Source organism: Staurois parvus, unplaced genomic scaffold (assembly GCF_062004578.1).
Source record: "Staurois parvus isolate SC_StPar_1 unplaced genomic scaffold, SC_StPar_1.0 ptg001302l, whole genome shotgun sequence".
NCBI lineage: Eukaryota > Metazoa > Chordata > Amphibia > Anura > Ranidae > Staurois > Staurois parvus.
Window position 1 is genome coordinate 8429941 of NW_028319098.1, and position 23085 is coordinate 8453025.

A 23085-nucleotide genomic window follows, 5' to 3' on the forward strand; every position below is an offset into this window, starting at 1 on the left:
TGAAACATTGTATCTATTTGTTTCCGAATAAAAACATCTGTATCCTAAATGGAAACAAATAGATACAATGTTTCAACTGCTGTAAATGTGAAGGAACTGTCAGAGAACTGTCAGAAATAGCGGAGCTCTCTGCAGGGACACTTTTTGCCGGCTGTAGAAGGGATGAAAATCGGCCGATCGGGGAAAATTCGATTCGTGCATCCGAAGTTTGCTAATATTCGGATTCTGCGCGAATCAAATTTTTCCTAATATTCGAAACGAATTCCACTTCGCCAGGTTCGATTCGCTCATCTCTAATTATAACCTTAATTTGTGCTATAAGCAACACAAATTACCTTCTTTTTTCATTCCAGCTCTAAAACACTTTCTTAGACGACAATATCTACATTGATTCCGTTTGTCTTTGTCAACAACGCACTGTCTGCTAAACCTGGAACATAGAGAAAAATAAAAGATGGGTCATTATTTTAGGAGTTCTACAAGAAGATATATTTGGTATCTACACTTAAGCCAAATTATACATTGTGCAACTATTCAAACTGGGTAATATTTTTATAGAATCTGCTTACATATTCTTCATATAATGTATACTTACCTTGCCTAACACCTCTGATCAAAAGTATCTCACCCTCCCTTGCACCAGGTGCATACTTACCTGAATCTAACAGCTTCTGACCTTCAGCAGTTTATGCCAACATTTCCCTTCTACCTATCTATGCCTATATTTTCCTACATTTTCAATTATGTCTCCATCAGTAACCAAAAGAATAGTGGTTGTACATGCAGTGACTCCACAGCCTGCACCTGGAAAGTGGTGCTGAAGCATTTTTATTCATTAGCAATTCAATTGCACTCTAGAGTCTGCTTAGGGGATCTAGCTCATTGGTAATTAAATGTACCCCTGAACCCCAATGTTTGTAGCTCAGTATGCATCAAGACTGTAAATCCACCAGAACATTTGCTGGCCAGTTCAGCTCTTACTAGATATGAGCAAATCTATATTCTGGATTCAAGATATATGAAGTATTAGGCAAATACGTGGCTGGTGATACCCCTCTGATAAGGCCAATTTGTCATCTGACCCTTCAGACCTAAGCGGTCAGATAAGATTTGCATGATGCGCAAATAAAGTCTTTGCAGATGATGTGAGGCTTTCCTGGCTTCTGTCAGGAATATGAGTGAATTCAGTGTTAGGAAGTCATCACTATGGAATACAGAGTTCCTGGGAAGTGTCAGGAGAGATAAGGAATATCAGCACTGGTTTCAGCACACCATTAGCCCATATTCATAAAATAAAGAGAGCCAGAGAAATTCTATTGTGAGTATATTTACATGACAGCATAATTCTTAAATGTATGTGGTGGAGAAGGTCTCATTAGATACAAGATCACTCTTGGTCATGCCTACCAATCACTGCATGTGCACACGGCCATCTTTTCTTTTTGTAGGATAATTTACTCACAAATCGTTTTGGAAATAGGTGTAACGCCATCCCCAAAGGGGGTGAGCTGCCCTGTGCTTTATCCTGTGCCTGTAATTACTCACCCTTACCTCAACTGAGTGACACTGGCATACCTGGGGCTTTTTAGAATAGGCTTTATTTATTGCAGTAAAGCACTGGAAAAGAAGCAGGGTATTTAGGTATCAGATGATATAAAGATAGCAATATGAGAAAACCACAGTTTGAAGTTATAATAAGTGCAGTCCCATCATTGTTGGGGCCCAGTGGGAGAATTTGTAATCCCAGGGAAGGGGCAGTCCAACACCTATTTAAGAATCAACAGGAAAAGTCAGTGACTAAGAAGGCCTCTAACTGGTATCGAGGCTCCTGGCAGTCCGGTGATGGCAAGTGAAAGATAGTCTTTCTTCAGCTGGCATTAAGCAGCAGTAACTAGTGGTCCTCTATATGAAGATCAGGAAACATCAGCAGCCTTTCACCAGAATAGCATGCTTGACAGCTGGAACACTCTGGAACAGTAGTACAGTCTTCTAGATGCAACACAACAGCCATTTAGTCTCTCAGCAGCATTAAATGATCTAAAAACAGTACATACAGCATCTCTCCTGTGCACAACATGGCCCTGCACTGCAGCACATGGCCCTGGACTCCTTTCAGAAAACAATCAGAGCTCTAAGTCCTGAACCCTTTCACACAAAGGCTTCCTGCCACAGGCTACAGAATCCTGAGCCATCTCCCCAGACTCTAATCAATGTGATCTATCCTGGGCAGAGTCAACTTCCAGATGCTGCTCTGGCAGCTCAAGTACCTGGACTCACTTTAAATCTCACGTCCAGCTGCCTGCTCTCTATGTTGGTCCCCAGAAACTCAATTGTACCACACGCAGGTCCCTGCATTCCTTGTCAAACACCCACAAGTCAATTAGATACCATCCTGGCTCCACTAACCAACAAGAAGCCCTCCTGCCTGAAGGTTGCCAGGGACAGGTCCTCTTCAACTGTGGTGACAGCCAATCAGTTTCCTCCAAGTCTTCCTCTGTCCCTACCTGTCAATCAGCATTGGAGAAGAAAGGAAAAAACACTCAGCAGAAAGGTGTCAGCAGCAAAGATTTAGCACTTGCTTCAGGGACGCCTATCCTGCCTTCAGCTAATAACCGAATCTTATATTTCTTCCATCAGTTCATCCCCCACAATTATTACCTTTTGTTCTACCAGCTCCTGCCTATTTGATTGTAAGCTCCCAGGAGCATTGCCCTCCTAACCCTCTTGTATTGGACTGTATGGTTGCTGTATTGTCTCCCTTTATATTGTAAAGCTCTAAGCAAATTGTTGGCACTATATAAATTCTGTATTATAATAATAATACCCCACCAAATTAATCTTTGATTCTCCAAAGAGCAAAATTTGCACACACAAATTTAACTTAACATACAAATTAATTTAGATGTGCAGCACAATAACAGTTTCACAAGGAATAAAATAGTTTCACAAACAACAGTATCTGGTTAAACCAAATGTATCTGTCACAAAATGCAGGAAGAGGAATTCCCCACCATGGTGTGTTGGTTACACTGTCCTTGAAACGCATAAGCTACATCTATGTGGATGGGCATTGTTCTAATATCAAGACTGGATTGCTTTCATGCTCATGCAGTTTGTTCACTTAATTGAGTATATTGGTTTTTATTCCTTTACAATAAAATGGTCTCAAGATAATGCACTAGGCTGATACTCTCTTTTTGTGGTTGTTTCAGTCTATTTTTAGGATTCCCCCAATTTGAAGTGGGCAACAAGGCCGATATGGTACAGAGATCCTCGTGGTCAGTTTCTTCTTGGGTTTGGTGATACAGAACAGAGGCATTACCTGAGACAGTTTGTACAGACTCATAAACTTAAAATCCCTATTCACCTTTAGCGTTGCTGGTTGTTTATTTCCTTTTTTGAGGCAGAAGTTAAGCCTGATAGCCTGACATTGAGGGGACACTTCCCCTGGTAAATAATACTGTGTTGCTATAAAATTTCAAGGGCAGTGATTCCGATTTTTATAAAATCTGACCTTTGACTAGTTCTTATATTATTTATTACAGGTACTGTATTTACACAGTGCCTACAATTTATGCAGCATTTTGCCTATATATTAAACATTCACATCAGTTCCTGCCCTCAAGTAGCTAAGAATCCCTCACATTCATACATAAACATACTAGGGCCAATTTAGACAGGAGTCAATTACCCTACAATCGTGTTTTTGGAATGTTGGAGGAAATCCACCCAAGGGAACGCATGCAAACTCCAAACCTAAACTAAGTAAACTAAAGAAAAAGTTAATTTTAACTCTATACTTTCTTGAATACTGTCAAACCATATACCGACCCTTATTATTACTACATTAAGACCATTTAATGGACAGGTCATGAGATATGTAAGTGTACTTACTTGCTTTATTATCACCTTATTATTTTATTTTGTGAAATATTTTTCTAATACATTTGCTGGTATTTTTCTACTTGATGTTTTATTCCTAATTTCTGGACAGCCACATCCATTTTCTTTTCTAAATGCATAATTCTTTGCTTAATCTTGTAATTGCAAAATTTGTTCAATAACAATCTTACTGTGAGAAAAAAAAAGGAAAATGTTTTTCCTGAAAATACACTCTAAATGTGTTTAGGGAAATGTTTCCTGAATGGCAGTAGCAGTTTACAAATGCATTTTATTTGGTACTTTGAGTAAACATTTATGAATTGGTTTAGCTTACTGTGCAATGCTTCGAACATGGCTCATGTTTGGCTGATAATATTGTGAGTAAAGAAGTAAAATACCTGCAGGAGTAAACATGACTTTTCCTGATGCTACGTCTAAAGAACCCCTTACATCCATCGCAGCTGGAGGCTCCATAATGCTTTCCTGTAGCTCGGTCTCCACAAATTGCACATACACTGTTAATCCCATTGTCAATTCCATTCATGTTGATTGATTCTGCAGGGGAACTTTCTAAGGAAAAAGCAAGCATTTTAAAGTTTGATAAATAAAGTTATATTGAAGCAATTAATAATCCACCATTACCCAGTGTATAAACCTTTTTTTGGATATTTTATTTATGCATACAAGCCAACTCTCCCAGATTTGCCAGGACCAGGGGCGGACTGACCATTTGGAAACTCGGGCACTGCCCGATGGCCTGGGGTCAGTAGGGGGCCCCATGAGATGCCCCTGGTACATTTTTCATAGGCTTTTTTGAGTTTGGGCAAGGACACAGGGGCCCCATGATCCCCTATTGCCTAGGGGCCCCATGAGTTGTCAGTCCGCCCCTGGCCAGGACAGTCATGCTTTTGGGTAAACTGTCCCTTTACAGATCAGTCCTGGGATCAGGGCTGTGGGGACAGCAGCAGTCTCATTGCTTTCAAGGTCTGGATTCTCCTTTCTATCTTCCCTAGCAGTATCTGGCACTCTCATTCTGTGCCCTCTTAGGCATCTAATCTTCATTCTTTCATTCAGATCCTCACCCCATCTCCAATGCTGTCGGTGAAAGAACCCAGAAGCAGAGCATAACTACTGCCAACACTACGTGGAGGCAGGATTAAAGTACATTGCCCAGCCACGGAGATCCTGCAGGGAGGGACATGAGCTGAGCTGAGTTGATGTGGGGAGGTAAAATGGTATCATGTCAGGAGGGATGTCTTTGCAGGCACAGGAGAGGAGGTTAAGATGACAAGGAGGGTTAGACTCAGAAGAGGGGGTGAGTGTGTGGGGTAGTCGGCTGAATCTGCAGTCAGTTGTGATGTGTGCTTCTGCCCAGTAAACCCAGATAATATGAAGCTTAATTTATGACTATTGAAGTTAACTTTGTGTTAATCCAAATTCTGTACAGACAAACGTGTCAGCTTACCACATGATCTAAACACTCTAATAGTGAGTAGATACCAAATAACAAACCTCAAATAGAGTGGAGCATGGTGTTCACTGCTATTTGCATGGTAGCACAACTCTAGGAAGGAATACTGATCAGTTAGAGACTAATTTATGTTTATCGAGAGCTATTATTTCATATCTACTCACAGTTAGACTGTTTGGTTTAAAGCGGAACTACACTGCATCTGAGCACCACAAACCAACAATGCTATTTTATTAATTGTTAATATTCAAAGCAAAGTCATCCACCGAGCCATGTTTTCATGCTTTATTTTGCTGAGAAATCAGTTTTAAAAAACACCGCCTAGCATTTCTAGATGTGGCCATCTTGAGTAAGGGCAGATGATTCATATAGTATTTACGCCTTTGAATCCATCTGCCCTTAGCTTAGGCATACAGGCAAGAGGGGGTGCTTAGCTCCTCCCCTCCTGAAGACTACTGGAATAAATGGCATCACTTCCCTAGGCTTGGAAACCAAGAGGTAACTGAAGAAATTAAAACAAAAAAGTTTAAAACAAGTTATTATGATGTACTTGCATATCAATTTACTAATGCTAGCAGCATACGGATTAAAAAGGTCAATGTTGATTGAAAGAGTGAAGATTTGCTTTAAAGTGGTGAGTTTACACTTTTGATTGTACAGAGTTTGGATTAACACAGGATTAAATGGAATGGTCATAAATTAATCTTCACATTATTTGGACATACACTGAGCACCTAGGGGATGCTTATATGTACAGTATCATTAACAGAAGGCTGTTTTCTTTGAGCTTTATTGTTTATCTAGAGGTGCACAGTAACATTTCGATTATACTCTTCACTATTTAACCATTTCTCTGCCCCCTTCACGGTTCTCCTGCACTTACTGTCCAACATCATATCCCCTACACTCCTTTCCAACATATACTGCTTGCTTTCATAACCTCCACACTCCCCTCCTGCACACACTGCTCCCTTTCAAACCCTCCACACTCCTCTCCTACACATTCTGCTCACTGTCATATCCTCCACACTCCTCTCCTGCACATTCTGCTCACTGTCATATCCTCCACACTCCTCTCCTGCACATTCTGCTCACTGTCATATCCTCCACACTCCTCTCCTGCACATTCTGCTCACTGTCATATCCTCCACACTCCTCTCCTGCACATTCTTCTCACTGTCATATCCTCCACACTCCTCTCCTGCACATTCTGCTCACTGTCATATCCTCCACACTCATCGCCTGCACATTCTGCTCACTGTCATATCCTCCACACTCCTCTCCTGCACATTCTGCTCACTGTCATATCCTCCACACTCCTCTCCTGCACATTCTGCTCACTGTCATATCCTCCACACTCCTCTCCTGCACATTCTGCTCACTGTCATATCCTCCACACTCCTCTCCTGCACATTCTTCTCACTGTCATATCCTCCACACTCCTCTCCTGCACATTCTTCTCACTGTCATATCCTCCACACTCCTCTCCTGCACATTCTGCTCACTGTCATATCCTCCACACTCCTCTCCTGCACATTCTGCTCACTGTCATATCCTCCACACTCCTCTCCTGCACATTCTGCTCACTGTCATATCCTCCACACTCCTCTCCTGTACATATTGCTCCCTGTCATAACCTCTGCAATCTTCTCCTCTACATACTTCTCATTGTCACACTCCTCCCCTTCACATACTGCCCTCCACACTCATCTCCTATCTATACTGCTCGCCATCATACTTTCCGCAAACCTCTCCTGTACATACTGCTCAATGTCATACCCTCCACACTCCTCTCCTGTCTATACTAATCTCTATAACACCCTCCACACTCCTCTCCTGTGATACTGCTCACTTTCATACCTTCCACACTACTCTCCTATACATACTGCTCATTGCCATACCCTCCCCACTCCTCTTTCACCTTCTGTTCACTGTCACATCCACCGCACTCCTCTCCTGTACATACTGCCTGCTGTCATATCCTCTACACTTTTCTGCACACAGTGCCCACCATTATACCCTCCACACACTGCTCACCATCATACCCCCTGCACACCACTCCAGCACATATTGCTCAGCATCATACCCCCCACACTCTTCTTCTGCACATACTGCCCACTGTCATACCCTCCACACTCTTCTCCTGAACATATTGCCCACCATCATATCCTCCACACTCCTCTCCTGCATGGAAAAAATTTATTTTTATGTGTTTCATGTCTGTCCACTAATTCTTTACAGTGCAGAATGATTGTTTATGTAGTTAATGTCAGCAGCCCTTTTTTTTAAACTTTGGGATCAATGTACTGTATGTGTTTACTGTTACAGCCAGTGTTTTTGTTTCCCTTAAACCATGACACCTACAGATCTCTCATATATGGTAATTAAAGTATGCCATTAGGTTAATGATATACATCTTGTAGAGCCACACCCATATTAAATAATTTTCCCACCTCTAATTGAAGTACATTCTCCACCTGCAATGGCTAGCTTTTCCATAGCAAAAAAGCCCCTGGAAGTTTTTTTTTTTTTTTTTTAAATGTTGGCAACTATGTTTATGACTAATGTATTCTGCAATAAAGAAATAAAATATATTACCCTTAACGGAAAGCTACTTAGAGATACATGATGATGTGCTATTGCCTCCTGCAAATGTTAGTTACCTGTCTGTCTGTATTCAGTGGCTTATAAAGTGCAAAATGACAGCCAGGAAACATGTATCTTTAAAAAGAGAAGTTAGCAAAGGAAGGCTCAGAATTTCCTTTAAACCTAAATTGCAACTTTCCTAATTGAGACTCTCTACTCAATTGAGTTAATATTCATATAAGGCATCCAATCAGGCAAAATGTCTGTTCTTTTTTATTTCATCTGCACATAATTGGGTATTCAAAGTAAACCAGAAATTATTTTGCGCAAGATTGGATAACTAAAGTGAATATTCACACAATTGAGTGAAGATTCTTAACTCTTTTAGTAAATCGGCCACCTTAGGTTCATTTACACTCTTGACTCTACATTCTTGTTTATACATTTTCAAAAAACGTGCAGTCAGGTCTTGATTGACATACAAAGGAAACAGAGCAGGGCGCCAGATTAGTGTATGGTGAAAAGCAATGCTTTAATGCCATTTCTCACTTACATCTGAAAGACCTGTAGGCTGCTCCAGGTGTCAGAGTGGTGGTGTGATATACAGCTCATCACAATCTGGATGGACTGATAGGGCTGCAGGGTACAAGAAGGGACCCGCTGCAATATGGTAAGTCAGCGGTGTCTCTCCTCTCACTAACAGGAAGGCAGACTGGAGAACCGGACAGGCTGTGGGGGGAAGGGGCAGACCACAACGTGTTTCTGAGGTCCTGCCTCCTTCTTCAAAGGGGCTTGAAAAAGGAGGCAGGACCTTGGAAACACGTTGCAGTACACCCCCCCCCCCAACCTGTCATGTTCTCCAGTCTGCCTTCCTGTTAGTGAGAGGAGAGACACCGCCGACTTACCATCTTGCAGCTGGTCCCTGCTTATACCCTGCAGCCCTATCAGTCCACCCAGATTGCGGTGAGCTGTATATCACACCACCACTCTGACCCCTGGTGCAGTCTACAGGTATTTCAGATGCAAGTGAGAAATGGCATTAAAGTGTTGCTTTTCACCATACACTAATCTGGCGCCCTGCTCTGTTTCCTTTGTATACTCATGAGGGATTACCCAGGTCCACTGGCTAGGAGCTGCCGGACAGATATTTTTTCTCATCCACCTTTCCATCCATCCATCCACCTGCTTCATGAACTCTATGGATTATTCACTGTGGACTTGAGCGCTGATTGTGCTTAATCACATGCTGAACAAGATCTGCATTGACTACTTTCTGTTTTTAACTATGCAAGTTATAGCCCCTATAGACATATCTATAAAATTAATTTAGTGTGTTTCACAGCCATCCTGGCATCAATACAGAAAAAAAGCTTATTGGTATCACATAAAAAGTAACAAGTTTATTTAATTATATTGTTCTTCATATAACCTGTCACATCAGCCCCTGTTCTGTTTTATCTTTTAAGGTCACTTTGCGGTAAAAGAAAGGAAGCATAAAAAAACTGTGTAGTGTATTACTGTGCTTTACTAAACAAAAATGCTGTATGTACAAATTACTTACAATTGTAGGAAAAAATAAATTATTACAGTTACAGTATTTATACTGCACATCCATATGCTACCAAACCTTCCTAGCAAATGAGAATGAACAATGGTCTGTGTACAATAGGGAGGGATACACCAAAATTCGCTCAAGTTTATAGTGGCTTCACAGTCTCCATAAGCAACCTGGGCTCCAGGCATACTATACAAGTGATTGCAGGAAATTGGCACCATCCCCCAGATAAAGTTCTTTCTTTGGTCCTGTGAGGTTCTTCTCTATTGTTATAGAGCGCCCCTAACAGATTATGCTGTTGACCTTTGGAAGCTTTGGGTCGACATTCCCACATAGGTGTATCCTTTATGAGCAAACATTTCCTAACTCAAACTCTAGATGGCATAGTATCATACTTGCCATAGGTCAAATATGTTGAAAGGTCAAACTATTGTTGACCTTGAGTGCCTAAATACAGCCTTTGATCAAAATTCCTGTAAAACAGCGGGAGCAGCTAACTGCCAACTTACTTCTTTACATTTGCCCAACATACACTAGTAGCGCATGTTTCACACTAGTATGAGCCGTGTATCCCCCGTTTGTGTGGCCATGAATGAGCTGCTGTGCCCGTGTTTCACGCAAGAAAAAGGTGCATGCACCTTTGCAGCACATGCATCCGCAGGGAAACCACACTGTCTTTTTGAACATGCTGCTTTCCTGTAGTTCCCGCACTTGTGATCGCACTGCAGGCTGATATGCGTGGATGTGTCATTCACAATGAATGGCAGCCCTGCAGGTCTCGTAAGAGCAGTGTGATTCAGCTGCGAGTGGTTGCAGTTATGGAAATGATGCGATTACCACAACCAGACACAGAGCGGACTAGTGTGAACCTAGATTTAGACTAGAGGATAGCTTGTGCAAATTCCCGACAGCATTTGTTTGAGAAATGTTCACTCAAAAAAAAAACTGATGTTTACTTTGAGAAAATCACAGTCACACACACACACACACATATAATCTATGTATATATAATCTATGTACAGTATGAGTTTGCTGTATTCAGTTTGAGGTTAACACTTGTAATTATAGTATTCCATAGTTGTGAAGCGTACCGCATTCAGCAGGACAGTCCAGGGATTCTGTATTGCCTGTTTACCTGGGCTGTCCTGCAAGATCCAGAAGGCTGAGCACTCTGCACAGCTCTAAACTTACTGCCTCTGACAGCTATTAATCCAAAGACAAAGCTATGTCACTCAGCCAAGCCTCCCCCACCACGCCCCTCTCCCCATTGAACGGAACAGGGGCGGACTGACCATTTGGAAACTCGGGCACTGTCCGAGGGCCCGGGGTTAGTAGGGAGCCCCATGAGATGCCCCTGGTACCTTTTTCATAGGCTTTTTTGAGTTTGGGCAAGGACACTGGGGCCCTATGATCCCCTATTGCCCGGGGGCTCCATGAGTTGTCAGTCCGCCCCTGGAATGGATGTTAGAGTGAGAACGTTTTTTTCTGCAGCCACACCAAAAATGAATGGAACAATAAATACAAAAAAATCCACTGCACTCCATACAGCAATCTGACCCAATTATAAAAGGGTGCTGTGCTGAAAAGGCAGTGGTGAAACATAAGTTCCAATCCAAGATATCACCAACACACCATGTTGACACAAAAAGAAAGAACACATTTATTGGCACCAAAAGAGCAATGTTTTGAGATCACTAAAGAGAGGGTAAGTAACAATTGTTTTCATCTGGTATTTACTAGTACTCAGTATCGGCACCTTCGGCACAAGTCCTGGCTGGGGGCACCGTGCCAAGTACTGAGGGGCAGTAGAGATATTTACCCATTTACTTAAGCCGTGCCCCTTTCAGAACTCCCTTCTGCATGGACCCACAATGACAGAACGCTCAACCAATCCTTGCTTTCACATGTACAGTACTGTAAACAAAGAGCAGGTGCAGAGGAGCGCTTACACTGCTCTCACTTCCTTTGCTTGTCTCTGACTGAAGGCATAATCCAATGCAGACCCCAGCAAAGGAAGTGAGTAGTGAAAGTGTTACACATAATAGCAGAGCAGGTGTGCATGTAGCAATTATTAAACACTGACATCAATGATGGGACTTACCGTACTTATTCCCACTGACACCAATTATGGGTCTTATGTTAAGCCAGCCATACATGGGTTGATTTCAGAAAAAAATTTCTTCCAAAAATCTTTTCTAAGAATTTTTGTTTGAATTTTGCACTATTAGTGGGCCACAGAAACGGCAGATTTTTGTGTGACTATTGAATTTGGGTGATCGGGCATATTGGACAGTTTTTGAAAAACAAACAAAGTTCTAATCAATGATGGGAGAATCGTGCGAGAAATATAAACGAAAAAGAAATGCTCATGGGCTGTGACCTGGAAACAAAAGAAGATTCTTGGCAATGAAAATTATTTTCTGTAGCAACATGAGGGGAAACTGAAGACTTGGTTGGTTGAATTTCAAAATCAATGGTGGCACCATTGGATAAAAAAACTCATGAAATTTCAAATTTTCTAAAAAAAATTTGTTCAGAATTCGACCCTTGTATGGCCTGCATTATTCTCTCTGACACTATTGATGGGATTTATTTTACTCCTACTGTCACCAAGAATAGAGGGCATTTTACTCCGTTTTTTTTCTTTTTGGTGTACTTCCAGGCTTTATTTTGTCTAAAATTGCAAAGCAAAGGGTAAAAGGAGCCACAACATAAACCCTATGCAGTAAAATGACACCCAAATTCTTGGACACAACCCACATGTTTTCAGTGGGTGGCCTGTTTTGCATGCTACTTTTTTTATCAGACCCTGCGAGGTGTCCTTCCTAAATATTTTGTTATACTCTGCTTAATTTATATTTTTCAAGTAAGTGTATATGAAGACAAAGCTGTCCACTTAGCCCCAGTTCACATATATGCAGCTGTGAGGGCCATGTTTTCCCAGGCATGAGAGCCCATTAATTAATTCAAATGGACTCCTGTGCCCTGTGACACGCAGAGAAGTACCTGCACTTCTTCCAAAAAACGCAGCCCGCACGGGAACCTCGGTTCCCAATACGGTTGCGCTTTCCAGTGCGGGCGGTGTGCCATTAGAATTAATGGCACCGCCCACGGGTCCGCATTTCTCTGTGCGGGTGGTGGGGCTGCATGGATTTTCATGCGGATCTGCAGCGGCACCACCTGCACAGATGTGAACCTAGCCTGAAAGCAACAATTACAAGGACTTGGGCAAATTATAACACTGCTTGTTTTGAGTTGTATTGTACTTGCTTTTTATTTATTTACAATTTTCATTTAAGACTTTTCTTGTAAATACCCTGGTAATGTGAATTTCTAATTATTTGCTCACATCTATTTTCAGCAGATGTTTACCAATTATGAGTGATCTATACCCTTGCATTTGCATAATTTTGCTGCTGGAGATTATGGCAGTAGGGTTGGTGGGTATTAGAAAAGGAAGATTGCTACTAAATGAGGACATAACAACACAAGAGATACATCACACTGAATCAGGGGCGGACTGACCATTTGGATACTTGGTCACTGCCCGGGGGCCCCATGAGATTTCTGTCCGCCCCTGCACTGAAGGTAAGTAATGCCCCTTGTTCTGACTTTGTATTTTTTTTTTTAGATATGTAGCACAGACCCCTGATGGGCCCTTTAGATCTGTCCCAGGTTCTCTTCCCAAGTGGGTGTAAAGGAAGCCAGGCACACAGCAGCCTGGACAATCTAACAAATCAATAACTAGGCAGGAAATGTCTTTTTAAGATTTAATGCTCAGACAAAAATAATCACACACCAATCCACTACAGGGGAGCTAAAAAAAAACTACTTTACTTAAATCTCACTAGCAATCTATTCTAGGAGGGTGCTACAGATAAAATAAGGCTTTGAACAAAAGTGTTCTATGGTACAAATTCCTGGCTGAAAAGTTGTGCACCAAACATACACTTTAGTGTCAAACATATTGGGACACCCCTCCAAATCATTGTATTCAAATGTTCCAATCACCTCCATGGCCACAGATGTATAAAATCAAGCACCTAGGCATGAAGACTGCTTCTACAAACATTTGTGAAAGAATAGGTCACTCTCAGGAGCTCAGTGAATTCAAGCGTGGTACCGTGATAGGTTGCCACCTGTGCAATAAGTCCATCCATGAAATTTCCTTATTGCTAAATATTCCACGGTCAACTGTGAGTGGTATTATAACACAGTGGAAGTAACTGGGAACGACAGAAACTCAGCCATGAAGTGGTAGGCCATGTAAAAAGAAAGAGCAGGGTTAGCGCTTAAGTCGCCAACTGTCTGTAGAGTCAATAGCTAAAGACCTCTAAACTTTTGTGTGGCCTTCAGATTAGCACAACAGTGCATAGAGAGCTTCATGGAATAGGTTTCCATGGCCAAGCATCTGCATCCAAGCCCTACATCACCAAGCACAATGCAAAGCATCGGATGTAGTGGCGTAAAACATGCTGCCACTGGACTAGAACAATAGAACAGTGTTCTCTGGAGTGATGAATCACACTTCTCTGTCTGGCAATCCAATTGGACATATCTGGGTTTGGCGATTGCCAGGAAAACGGTACTGCATTGTGCCAAGTGTAAAGTTTGGTGGAGGGAGGATTATGGTGTGGAGTTGATTTTCAGGGGTTGGGCTTGGCCCCTTCGTTCCATTGAAGGGAACTTTTAAGGCATCAACATACCAAGACATTTTGGACAATTTCATGTTCCCAACTTTGTGAGAACAGTGTGGGGATGACCCCGTCCTGTTCTAACATGACTGTGAACAAAGCAAGGTCCATAAAGACCTGGATAAGCGAGTTTGGGGTGGAGGAACTTGACTGGCCTGCACAGAGTCCTGACCTCAACCCGATAGAACACCTTTGGGATGAATTAAAGCAGAGACTGCGAGCCAGGGTCATCCGACATCATTACCTGACCTCACAAATGCAGTTCTGGAAGAATGGTCAAACATTCCCATAGACACACTCCTAAACCTTGTGGATAGTCTTCCCAAAAGAGTTGAAGCTGTTATAGCTGCAAAGGGTGGGCCAACTCAATATTGAACTCTACAAACGAAGACTGCGATGCCATTAAAGTTCATGTGCGTGTAAAGGCAGGCGTCCCAATAATTTTGACAATATAGTGTATGTGAGTGTACTTGCTTTATTATTATCACCTTATTTTATTTTTTGAAATATTTTTCTAATATATTTGGGGGTATTTTTCTACTTGATGTTTTATTCCTAATTTCTGGATGGTCACATCCATTTTCTTTTCTAAATGCATAATTATTTTCTTAATTTTATCATTTCAAAATTTGTTCAATACAAATTTTATTGTGAGAACCTTGTGGACAGCCTTCCCAGAAGAGTTGAAGCTGTTATAGCTGCAAATGGGGGGCCAACTCAATATTGAATCCTACGGACTAAGACTGGGATGCCATTAAAGTTCATGTACTTGTAACAAATGGCAGGTGTCCTAATACTTTTGACAATATGTGTATATTCAGCTCCTTACATACACATGTCCAGTTTAGAGTTTGCAAAACAGAATCTCATGTGGATGCTAGAATATATAATCAAAACTAGCATATCCTTTTCACAACCATCCACAACTCTCTCAACAAATGTCCCTGTGCCAAAAAGGCATTAAAGCCTAATTTCAGCCAAAAAAAAACATAACAATTAGCACAGGAGACATAAGTTACAGTCTGTAATATTTGTGTCTTGTGCTGATGCCTCTTCTGTTTGGTGAAATCCCCCCCCCCCCCTAACCTCCACTGCCATAATCTATTGACAGAACCCTGGGAGCAGTCACAAGTTCTCATCAAGAGTGCCCGACTATGCTCACCCTTTCCACCTAACTCCTCCCATGCTAAAGCTTCTTTAAAAACAATAGGATCTTCTGAAAGGTTGGCACACTACGTTCATAGATCTTTTTACACTCATAGAAGCTGTAGTACGGCTTCCAAGAGTGGTGGAGGCAGGCATAGTCAGGCATTTTTGATGAAAGCCTGTGACAGCCCTCACAGATCTGGTGTAGGGCATGTACGGAGGAGCATTTCACCTAACAGACAAGGCATCAGCACAAGCGACACATATTACTGACTGTAAGTTATGTTCCTTTGTGATGATGTTGTAGATTTTATTTCGGCTGCATTGATAATTTGTGTAAATCCTTGTATATTTCAGCTGCAGCAGTATTTAAGGATCACTTTGATCTCCTGCAGACTGCTACACACAGTCCAGCTGAGACCATGCCTGATTGATCTGTTACCACTTGAGTTGTGAGAGATCAGGTGATCACCATTATTAACAAACCCAGGTGACCAGCCCAGCAGCAAACTTTCCTAGTGCCTGATACATTTTGGCAACCTTTCTGTGTTCACAGCCGTTTCAGTGAAGAAGCGCCCCTGTGGCAGTATAAAGCATGAAAAAAAAATATTTTTTATAAAACATCCATAAGTTACCATAATTAAAGCATAAGCTCACCTTGTGTTAAAAAATAATAAATTCACATGATATTGCAGGTATAAAAATGTGCATTTATTATTTTTTTTTACTCTGCAGCCCCGGATCAGCAGGATGGCAGACTGGACTTGCTGTTCAATCATTCACAGATCTGTATGAGCGAATGACACAGATTCATAAAAGGTTTACTGCTATGATCTTATTAGCCAAGAAAACCTTAGTTGTGCACACCTCTGACTTAGCATCACTATGTTACCAGTGTTTGATGCTTTCCACTCTCTGTGTTATCCTAGGTTCACACCCAAGCGTTTTCCGCAGCGTCTTATAGAAATGCCCTACAGTCCATTTATCATGATTTCCTATGGGACAGGTTCACATCTGTGCATTTTCACCAGGTGCCTTTTTTGGAAAGGGTCAGGGACTTTTTTGAACCCAAAAAGTAGCATTTTTGGTTCTATAAACTTCATGTGAATGCTGCATAAAAGCATGTAGTGCATTTTTGCTGGGTTTTTGCTGCATTTTTGCAGTGTTTTTGATGCGTTTTGCATTTTAATTCTGCCTAGCAACAAGAACAAAAACACATCAAAAACTCGTAAAAAACACAATACAGAAATGGGCCAAATGCAAACTGCATTGGTGTGAACCTAGCCTTAGGGACTGCAACTGCATGGCTGTCAAATTGTGAGCAGCTGTGTCTCAACTGAGTTGGATAGGACTGCTTGTATGAGGATGCACAGAATTCCTGTGCATCCCGTGCAGGCAAAACACAGCCTTCACATGGGTAATTTCCGATTTTATGTATGTTGTAGTAAACCCATGTGAACAAAGTCTAAATATTTCCTTCGCTCGTTCAATTTAATCAGTAGTCCATTGGAGTAATTTACTAAAACTGGTGCGTTTAGAATCTAGTGCAGCTGTGCATAATAACCAATCAGCTTCTAGGTTATGGTTAAAGCTTAATTGAACAAGCTGAAGTTAGAAGCTGATTGGTCTCCAGTTTTAGTAAATCTCGCCCTTACTGTCTAGTTTTCTTATTCTTCTTTCCAGCATTCTTGCAATGAAGGAGAAGAGAGATGGTGTAATAATACAGCACAACCGGTAGCTGCACCCATGAATCTTAGCAGTTACCAGTCAGCCCCATGTCAGCTTTTCAGGCCAGCCATACATGGGTCAAATTCCAAAAGATCTTTCTTTCAAAAATCGTAACTTTTAATCATTGTTTGAATTTCGACCATTAGTGGGGCCGCAGCAAAGGATGATTTTTGTTTGGCCATCGAATTTAAGTGGTCGGATATATTGGACGTTTTCTGAAAAACAAATTAATTTCTAATTGATGAGAGAAAAAGAAATGCGCAGGAGCTGTGACCTGGAAAGAAAAAGAAGATTCCCAGCCACAAAATGTCTTTTCTGTAACAGCATGAGGCAAGATTAAAGGCTTGGCTGGTCAAATTGTGAAATCAACGGTGGCACCATTGAATGCACAAAATTTTCCATTTTCGATCAACAAATCATTCAGAATGTGACCTATGTATGGCCTGCATTAGGCAGTAACAGAGCCAGGTGGATCAGGCAGCTCTGATAAGCTAAGTTGTGCAGCCAGCAGGTTTTGTTTTGTTCACTGAAGGTCATTCTCAGAACACACAAGCACATGAATCATAATTACTCTCACTTGCAGCTTAAGTTAATATACATATAAAATTAATGGCTGCCATGAATAACTAAAACAGAGAAATTAATTAAGAAGGAAAACAGAGATCATTTTACATGCGTTTAGGAGGGCAGGATGGGTGAGCAGAAGGAAGACCTTATTAGTGTCTTGCTGCCTCTCAAATGTCCAATTAACAGGCTAGAGTGGTCTAGTGTTGTATTGCTTAAAGCCAAATTCCAACCAATTTTTTTTGTTTTTGATGAAATATGGAAGGGTTAAAAGATCTCTGAATTTTTTATAGTTTCCTATTTATATTTGGGAGACTTATTATTATTATAATACAGGATTTATATAGTTGCAACAGTTTGTGCAGCACTTTGAAATATATAGAGAATCACTACAGTTACAATACAATAAAATATAAGAGGGTTAAGAAGGCACTGGAGGTGATAAAAGTTTAGTTTGGGGCATGATAGGCTTTCCTGAAGAAATGAGTTTTCATGGATCGCCTAAAGGCAGCCAGAGTAGGGGATAGCCTGACAGGTTGAGGTAGAGAGTTCCAGAGGATGGGAGAGGCTCTGGTAAAGTCCTGGTAACGAGCATGGGACAAGGAGTCAAGGGAGCTTGAGAGCAGAAGGCCACATTGAGTGGTTGGTAAGGTTGATGATTCTGGCAGCATTCATGATAGGCTGAAGAGGGAATAGCCTACGGAGAGGTAGGCCAATGAGAAGGGTGTTACAACAGTCAAAGCAAGGAAGTGAATGAGTAGCTTGGTAATTTCATTAGTTAAAAAGTTCAAAAAATTAAAAAATGGTACTGAAATGAAGTCTACAAAAAAACAAACAGTCAGCTAGCAGCTTTTATTCTCAAAGCTTAATTGAACAACTTCTGTTTAGAAGCTGATTGCAAAATCTGAAGCAGCTGTGCCTGGTAGCCACTCTCCAGTTTTAGTAAATCAATCTCACAGTCTACATTTACAGCACATATTTCAATATTATATTCAGTATATTTAGCAGGTTTTTTAATATTTACAAATCTATTTTTCTTTATTATATAAATTGGCTATCCATTTTAAAAGTACATCCCACTATAAAATGGTCAAATATGTGCATATTTTACTATAAAGTCACAAAGAGAAATTGTTTGCCAGCTCTCCCAGCTGTGATCGTTATGTGAATAATGCTACATTCCTCATAAACAGTATAATTTATTTAAGTCATTTATGGTTGTCTTTTCAGTAAACACAGCATGTATAGGGGAGAAAGTGTGTTACTATAACCCATGCACGAATGGTGATGTGAGGGATAGGATCCCCTAGTGAGCTATTTATGTTAGTGTCCCCATAGGCATCAGATTTATGCGAGTACATATAGACCTTTATTTTTTGTTTTTATTATTCATTTTAATATAAATTACTACACTATGGATATTTTTTCTGGGCTTTATTGTTAATCCAATCTGGATGTAGGAGAATACATGACAATGATATATCCAAGAGCTGCTGGGCTTCACAGTTCTCACGTAGAGGAGCTGACATCCTACACACAGGAATTGAGAACGAATGCTTGATGCCTGCTTTGTTGGCTGATATTATCAGGTGAGTGAGTTATTTATCTGAGCACATGAGAGAGCACCTTACTTGTGTTTTTGAGAAGATTCTTGTCACTTCATCATTTATTCTACAAGATCGCGATGATCGGGGACTTCTATATTTACTGTATTGGACATTTTATTGAATTTGGACTGTTTATTGAATTTGAATATATTGTGGGTAATTTTTTATGGTATTTGATATCACATGTACACATTTTATTTTCATATCTAGTTGTTGTGAAGGTCTAGCGCCTATCTTTGATTAAATTTTTTGCAAATATATATTAGTGTTGCACACTGAAAGGGGCAGCTGTCTTTGTTTTTGTTTTACGTTTTCTCACATTTATGGAGGGCACCTTCTCATTTTCATTAGACTATAAGGCTAAGTTCACATACGTACAGGTGGTGCCGCTGCGGATCGGCACAAAAATCCGTGCAGCCGCACCACCCACACTGAAGAATGCGGACCTGCGGGCAGGTGCCATTAATGGCACGCCGCCCGCACTGGAAATTGCACCTGTACTGGGATCCGGGGTTCCCGTGCGGGCTGTGTTTCCAGAAGAAGTGCAGGGACTTCTTCCCTACGTGTCCCGGGGCACGGGAGTCCATTCAAATGAATGAGCTCTCATGCTGCGCAAAACGCGGCCTGCAGGAACGCGGATATGTGAACCAGGGGCAACCCATGCTGCTTAAAGAGACCCTATTGCCTGAGCATTCATTTAAACTAAAAGATTATAAGAGCATTTGATGTATTTTATGCATGCTATCCATTTACCCCCCTTCCTGACCAGGACATTTTCTTTGTGATACAGCACTGTGTTACTTTAACTGATAATTGTACGGTCATGCAATGCTGCATTCAAATTAAATTTGTCTTTTTTTTCCCCACAAATAAAGCTTTCTTTTAGTGGTATTTGATAACCTCTGCATTTTTTAATTTTTTGCACTATAAACAAAAAAGCCTGACAATTTTGAAAGAAAAAACAATATTTTAAATTTTTTGCTATAAAACATATCAAATAACAAAACAAAAAAAAATGTATTCATAAATTTAGGCCAAAATGTATTCTGCTACATGTCTTTGCTAAAAAAAAAAAATCCCAATAAGTGTATATTATTTAGTTTACATGAAAGTTATAGCATCTACAAATGGCGGTATATATATTGGAATTTTTTTTTTTTATATATACTAATAATGGCAGTGATCAGCAACTTACGGCGGGACTGCGGAACTGTGGCGGACATTCTGAAACTGGGTGGGAACTAACTGCCACTGACATCTCCAGTGACACTAATACAGTGATCAATGCTAATAAAAAGCACTGACACTGTACTAATGACACTGGGCAGGAAAGGTTTAAAAACTGGGGTGATCAAAGGGTTAACAGTGTGCTGTGTGTGTTTTACTATGTGTGCTGTGTTGTGTTTTATTTGGGAGACATGCTGCTTTGTATCTCTCTGCTGTGCAGAGAGATACAAAGCAGCATGCCCATGCTGACAGGAGAGAGATCTGTGTTGTTTACACACAGATCTCTCCCCTCTCAGCCCTGCCAATGATCACCGAGTCCCAGCCAGGAATTACCGGCTGGGATATGGTGTTTAATATATCCAGCAGCCAATAGAAGGAGTGGGGAAGGGGGAGGTAAGAGAAGGGAGGAAGGTGGAAGGGAGGAAAAGAATGCGGGGGGGAGGAGTCAAGGGAAGACTCAGAAAAGTAGTGCAAGGATAATGGAAATCTAAAACTGCTACATCAAGCTTCCTTGATCAAACCAACACATTGTCATCTGTTCCATATGCATCAATTCAGGCTGACCATATTTTATCACAGTTTTTGGGGCAGTTTCTACCTTCATAGGTTATCTTATATAGTGGCAAGACAGCATTGACTGCAGGCTTCCAACCATCTACTGAGGGTGGGGAAGATTGTATTCATTTTAGAAGAATTTTCCTTTGAGCATAATACAGTAGAAGAAACATACCCAGCTTAAAATATCTATCAGATTCTATATCTTTCACGCTACCTAGGAACATCAGCTTCAGATCTAGGTGGAGAGGGCAATCAGACAGGTCCTTAAAAGGTCTCAAGAACCGACTGCCAATAGGGAACAATAGAGGGGCATTGCCACACCATATGGAAGAAGGAGCCAGGAGAGGATAGACAGCAGGCACAAAGTAAAACAGTATAGTAGAAAAGTATAGTAAACCCTATGCAGAAATTTGAACTGTATAAATCTATCACCAGCCTAGATCATATTGTTAACATAGGGACCTATGAACTCCTCCCATTTATCATCAGTGAGGTCAGGAATGTCAGTCTTGGTGAAAGAAGAGGTGTGGGCCACTGAGAGCCAAAGATAAAGGGAAGACAATGAGGTTAGCAGGCATTCCACTGTATCTGGCTGGAGCACAACCTCGGCAGGAAATTGGGCTCAAGCTGCATGTCACAGTTGAAGGTGTTGAAAGTACATATTATGTGGTAACCCAAATTTCTCCAGCAGAGCAGCAAAGGAGGACATTTTCCCAGCAGTAATGATATGTTGCAAAGTTACTGTTCCTCAAGGAGCCCAAATCTGGGGAACAGGCAGGAGGAAAAAATGTTGCAACTGAGGATTACCCCAAAGGGGGATGTGAGGGAGTAAGTGGATTCCTCCTTATAAATTACCCTAGCCAGTACCCAAACCCCAACCATTGTGCGCATGGGTCCTGTAACCAAGGGGTGAGCCTTGGGACCCCAATATACCAGATTACTCAAGGCAGCATACTATCCCAATAAAGCTGCTTCTAAAGTCACTGCTGCATTTTGCTTGGGCTGGCTAAACCACCACCGGACCGTTACCAACACCTCCGCTAAGTAGTAGAGTTGAAAATTAGGCAGAAATAAACCCCCACTGAGAAAGGGGCAATTGGAGTGTTCTCTGCAGTAACCTAGGAGTTTTGTCCAACCATATGAAGTAGACTATAATGTCATCCAGTTTAACAAAGAATGCCCTTTGGTATGGGCACTGGGGTATTTCTAAAGAAGCAGAGAAATTTAGGGAGATAAACCATTTTCAAGAGGTTTACTCTACCCACTGGGGACAATGGCAGTGTATGCCATGCCTGACATTTACGAGTGAATTGAGAAGTCAGGAGTGCAATGTTGTCATCTATATATGCACCTCCAGGCACCCTCACACCTTGACCCCAAGGTAAGTGACCTCCTCTATCCACTGCAATGGCATATCGTATCCTCCCCCAGGTGTGAAGGGAAAACAGGACAGACTTCTCCAAATTTATCCAGATACCCACACAAATCAATAATAGCCAGAGCAACGAGGAACCCGCTTAGGAACCCGCTTCTTGTAGGTACAGTAGGGCATCATCCGCATATAGGGAAATTTTTTCACAGCACTTTCCCACTTTAATACCTTGCACCCATGGATCCTGTCGCAGCAGGATTGCCAGGGGCTCAATGGCCAGAGTGAACAGGCCCGAGGATAGAAGGCAGCTTTGTCTCATACCCCTAGGCAAGGGGAAGGGAGCAGACAGTACTCCATTAACTTATACTCTGGACTACGATACAACAGCTGAAGCCACACTATGAAGTTAAGCCCAAAGCCAAAAGTCTCCAACACTTTCCACAAATACCCCCATTCGACCGAATCAAATACCTTCTCAGCATCAAGAGAGACCACAACCCCAGGGGTATCCTCAGTTGCGAGAGCTATATGGATAAACAAGTGCCTGATATTAATGTCAGTACCCCTACCTGTCATAAATCCAGGTTGGTCCGGATGTACCAATGCCATTATAACCGAGTTGAGTCAGCAGCAGAGGCGGACTGACCATTCGAGCACTCAGGCACTGCCCGAGGGACTGGGGTCAGTAGTGGGCC

At 41.5% G+C, this 23085-nt stretch overlaps 1 protein-coding gene across 3 annotated transcripts in view; it reads right to left on the reverse strand.

Annotated features, from left to right (window-relative positions):
* The window catches only part of HNF4G (hepatocyte nuclear factor 4 gamma), a 160817-nt gene that overhangs the window by 35281 nt on the left and 102451 nt on the right, over positions 1 to 23085 (reverse strand). For all 3 annotated transcript variants that reach the window (XM_089661063.1, XM_089661062.1, XM_089661061.1), the window contains exons 2-3: positions 4281 to 4452; positions 336 to 430 (exon numbers count right to left, since the gene is read on the reverse strand). In XM_089661063.1, coding sequence (XP_089517189.1) covers positions 336 to 430; positions 4281 to 4426 — 241 coding nt within the window. In that variant the 5' untranslated portion in view covers positions 4427 to 4452. The remainder of the gene's footprint in view (positions 1 to 335; positions 431 to 4280; positions 4453 to 23085) is intronic.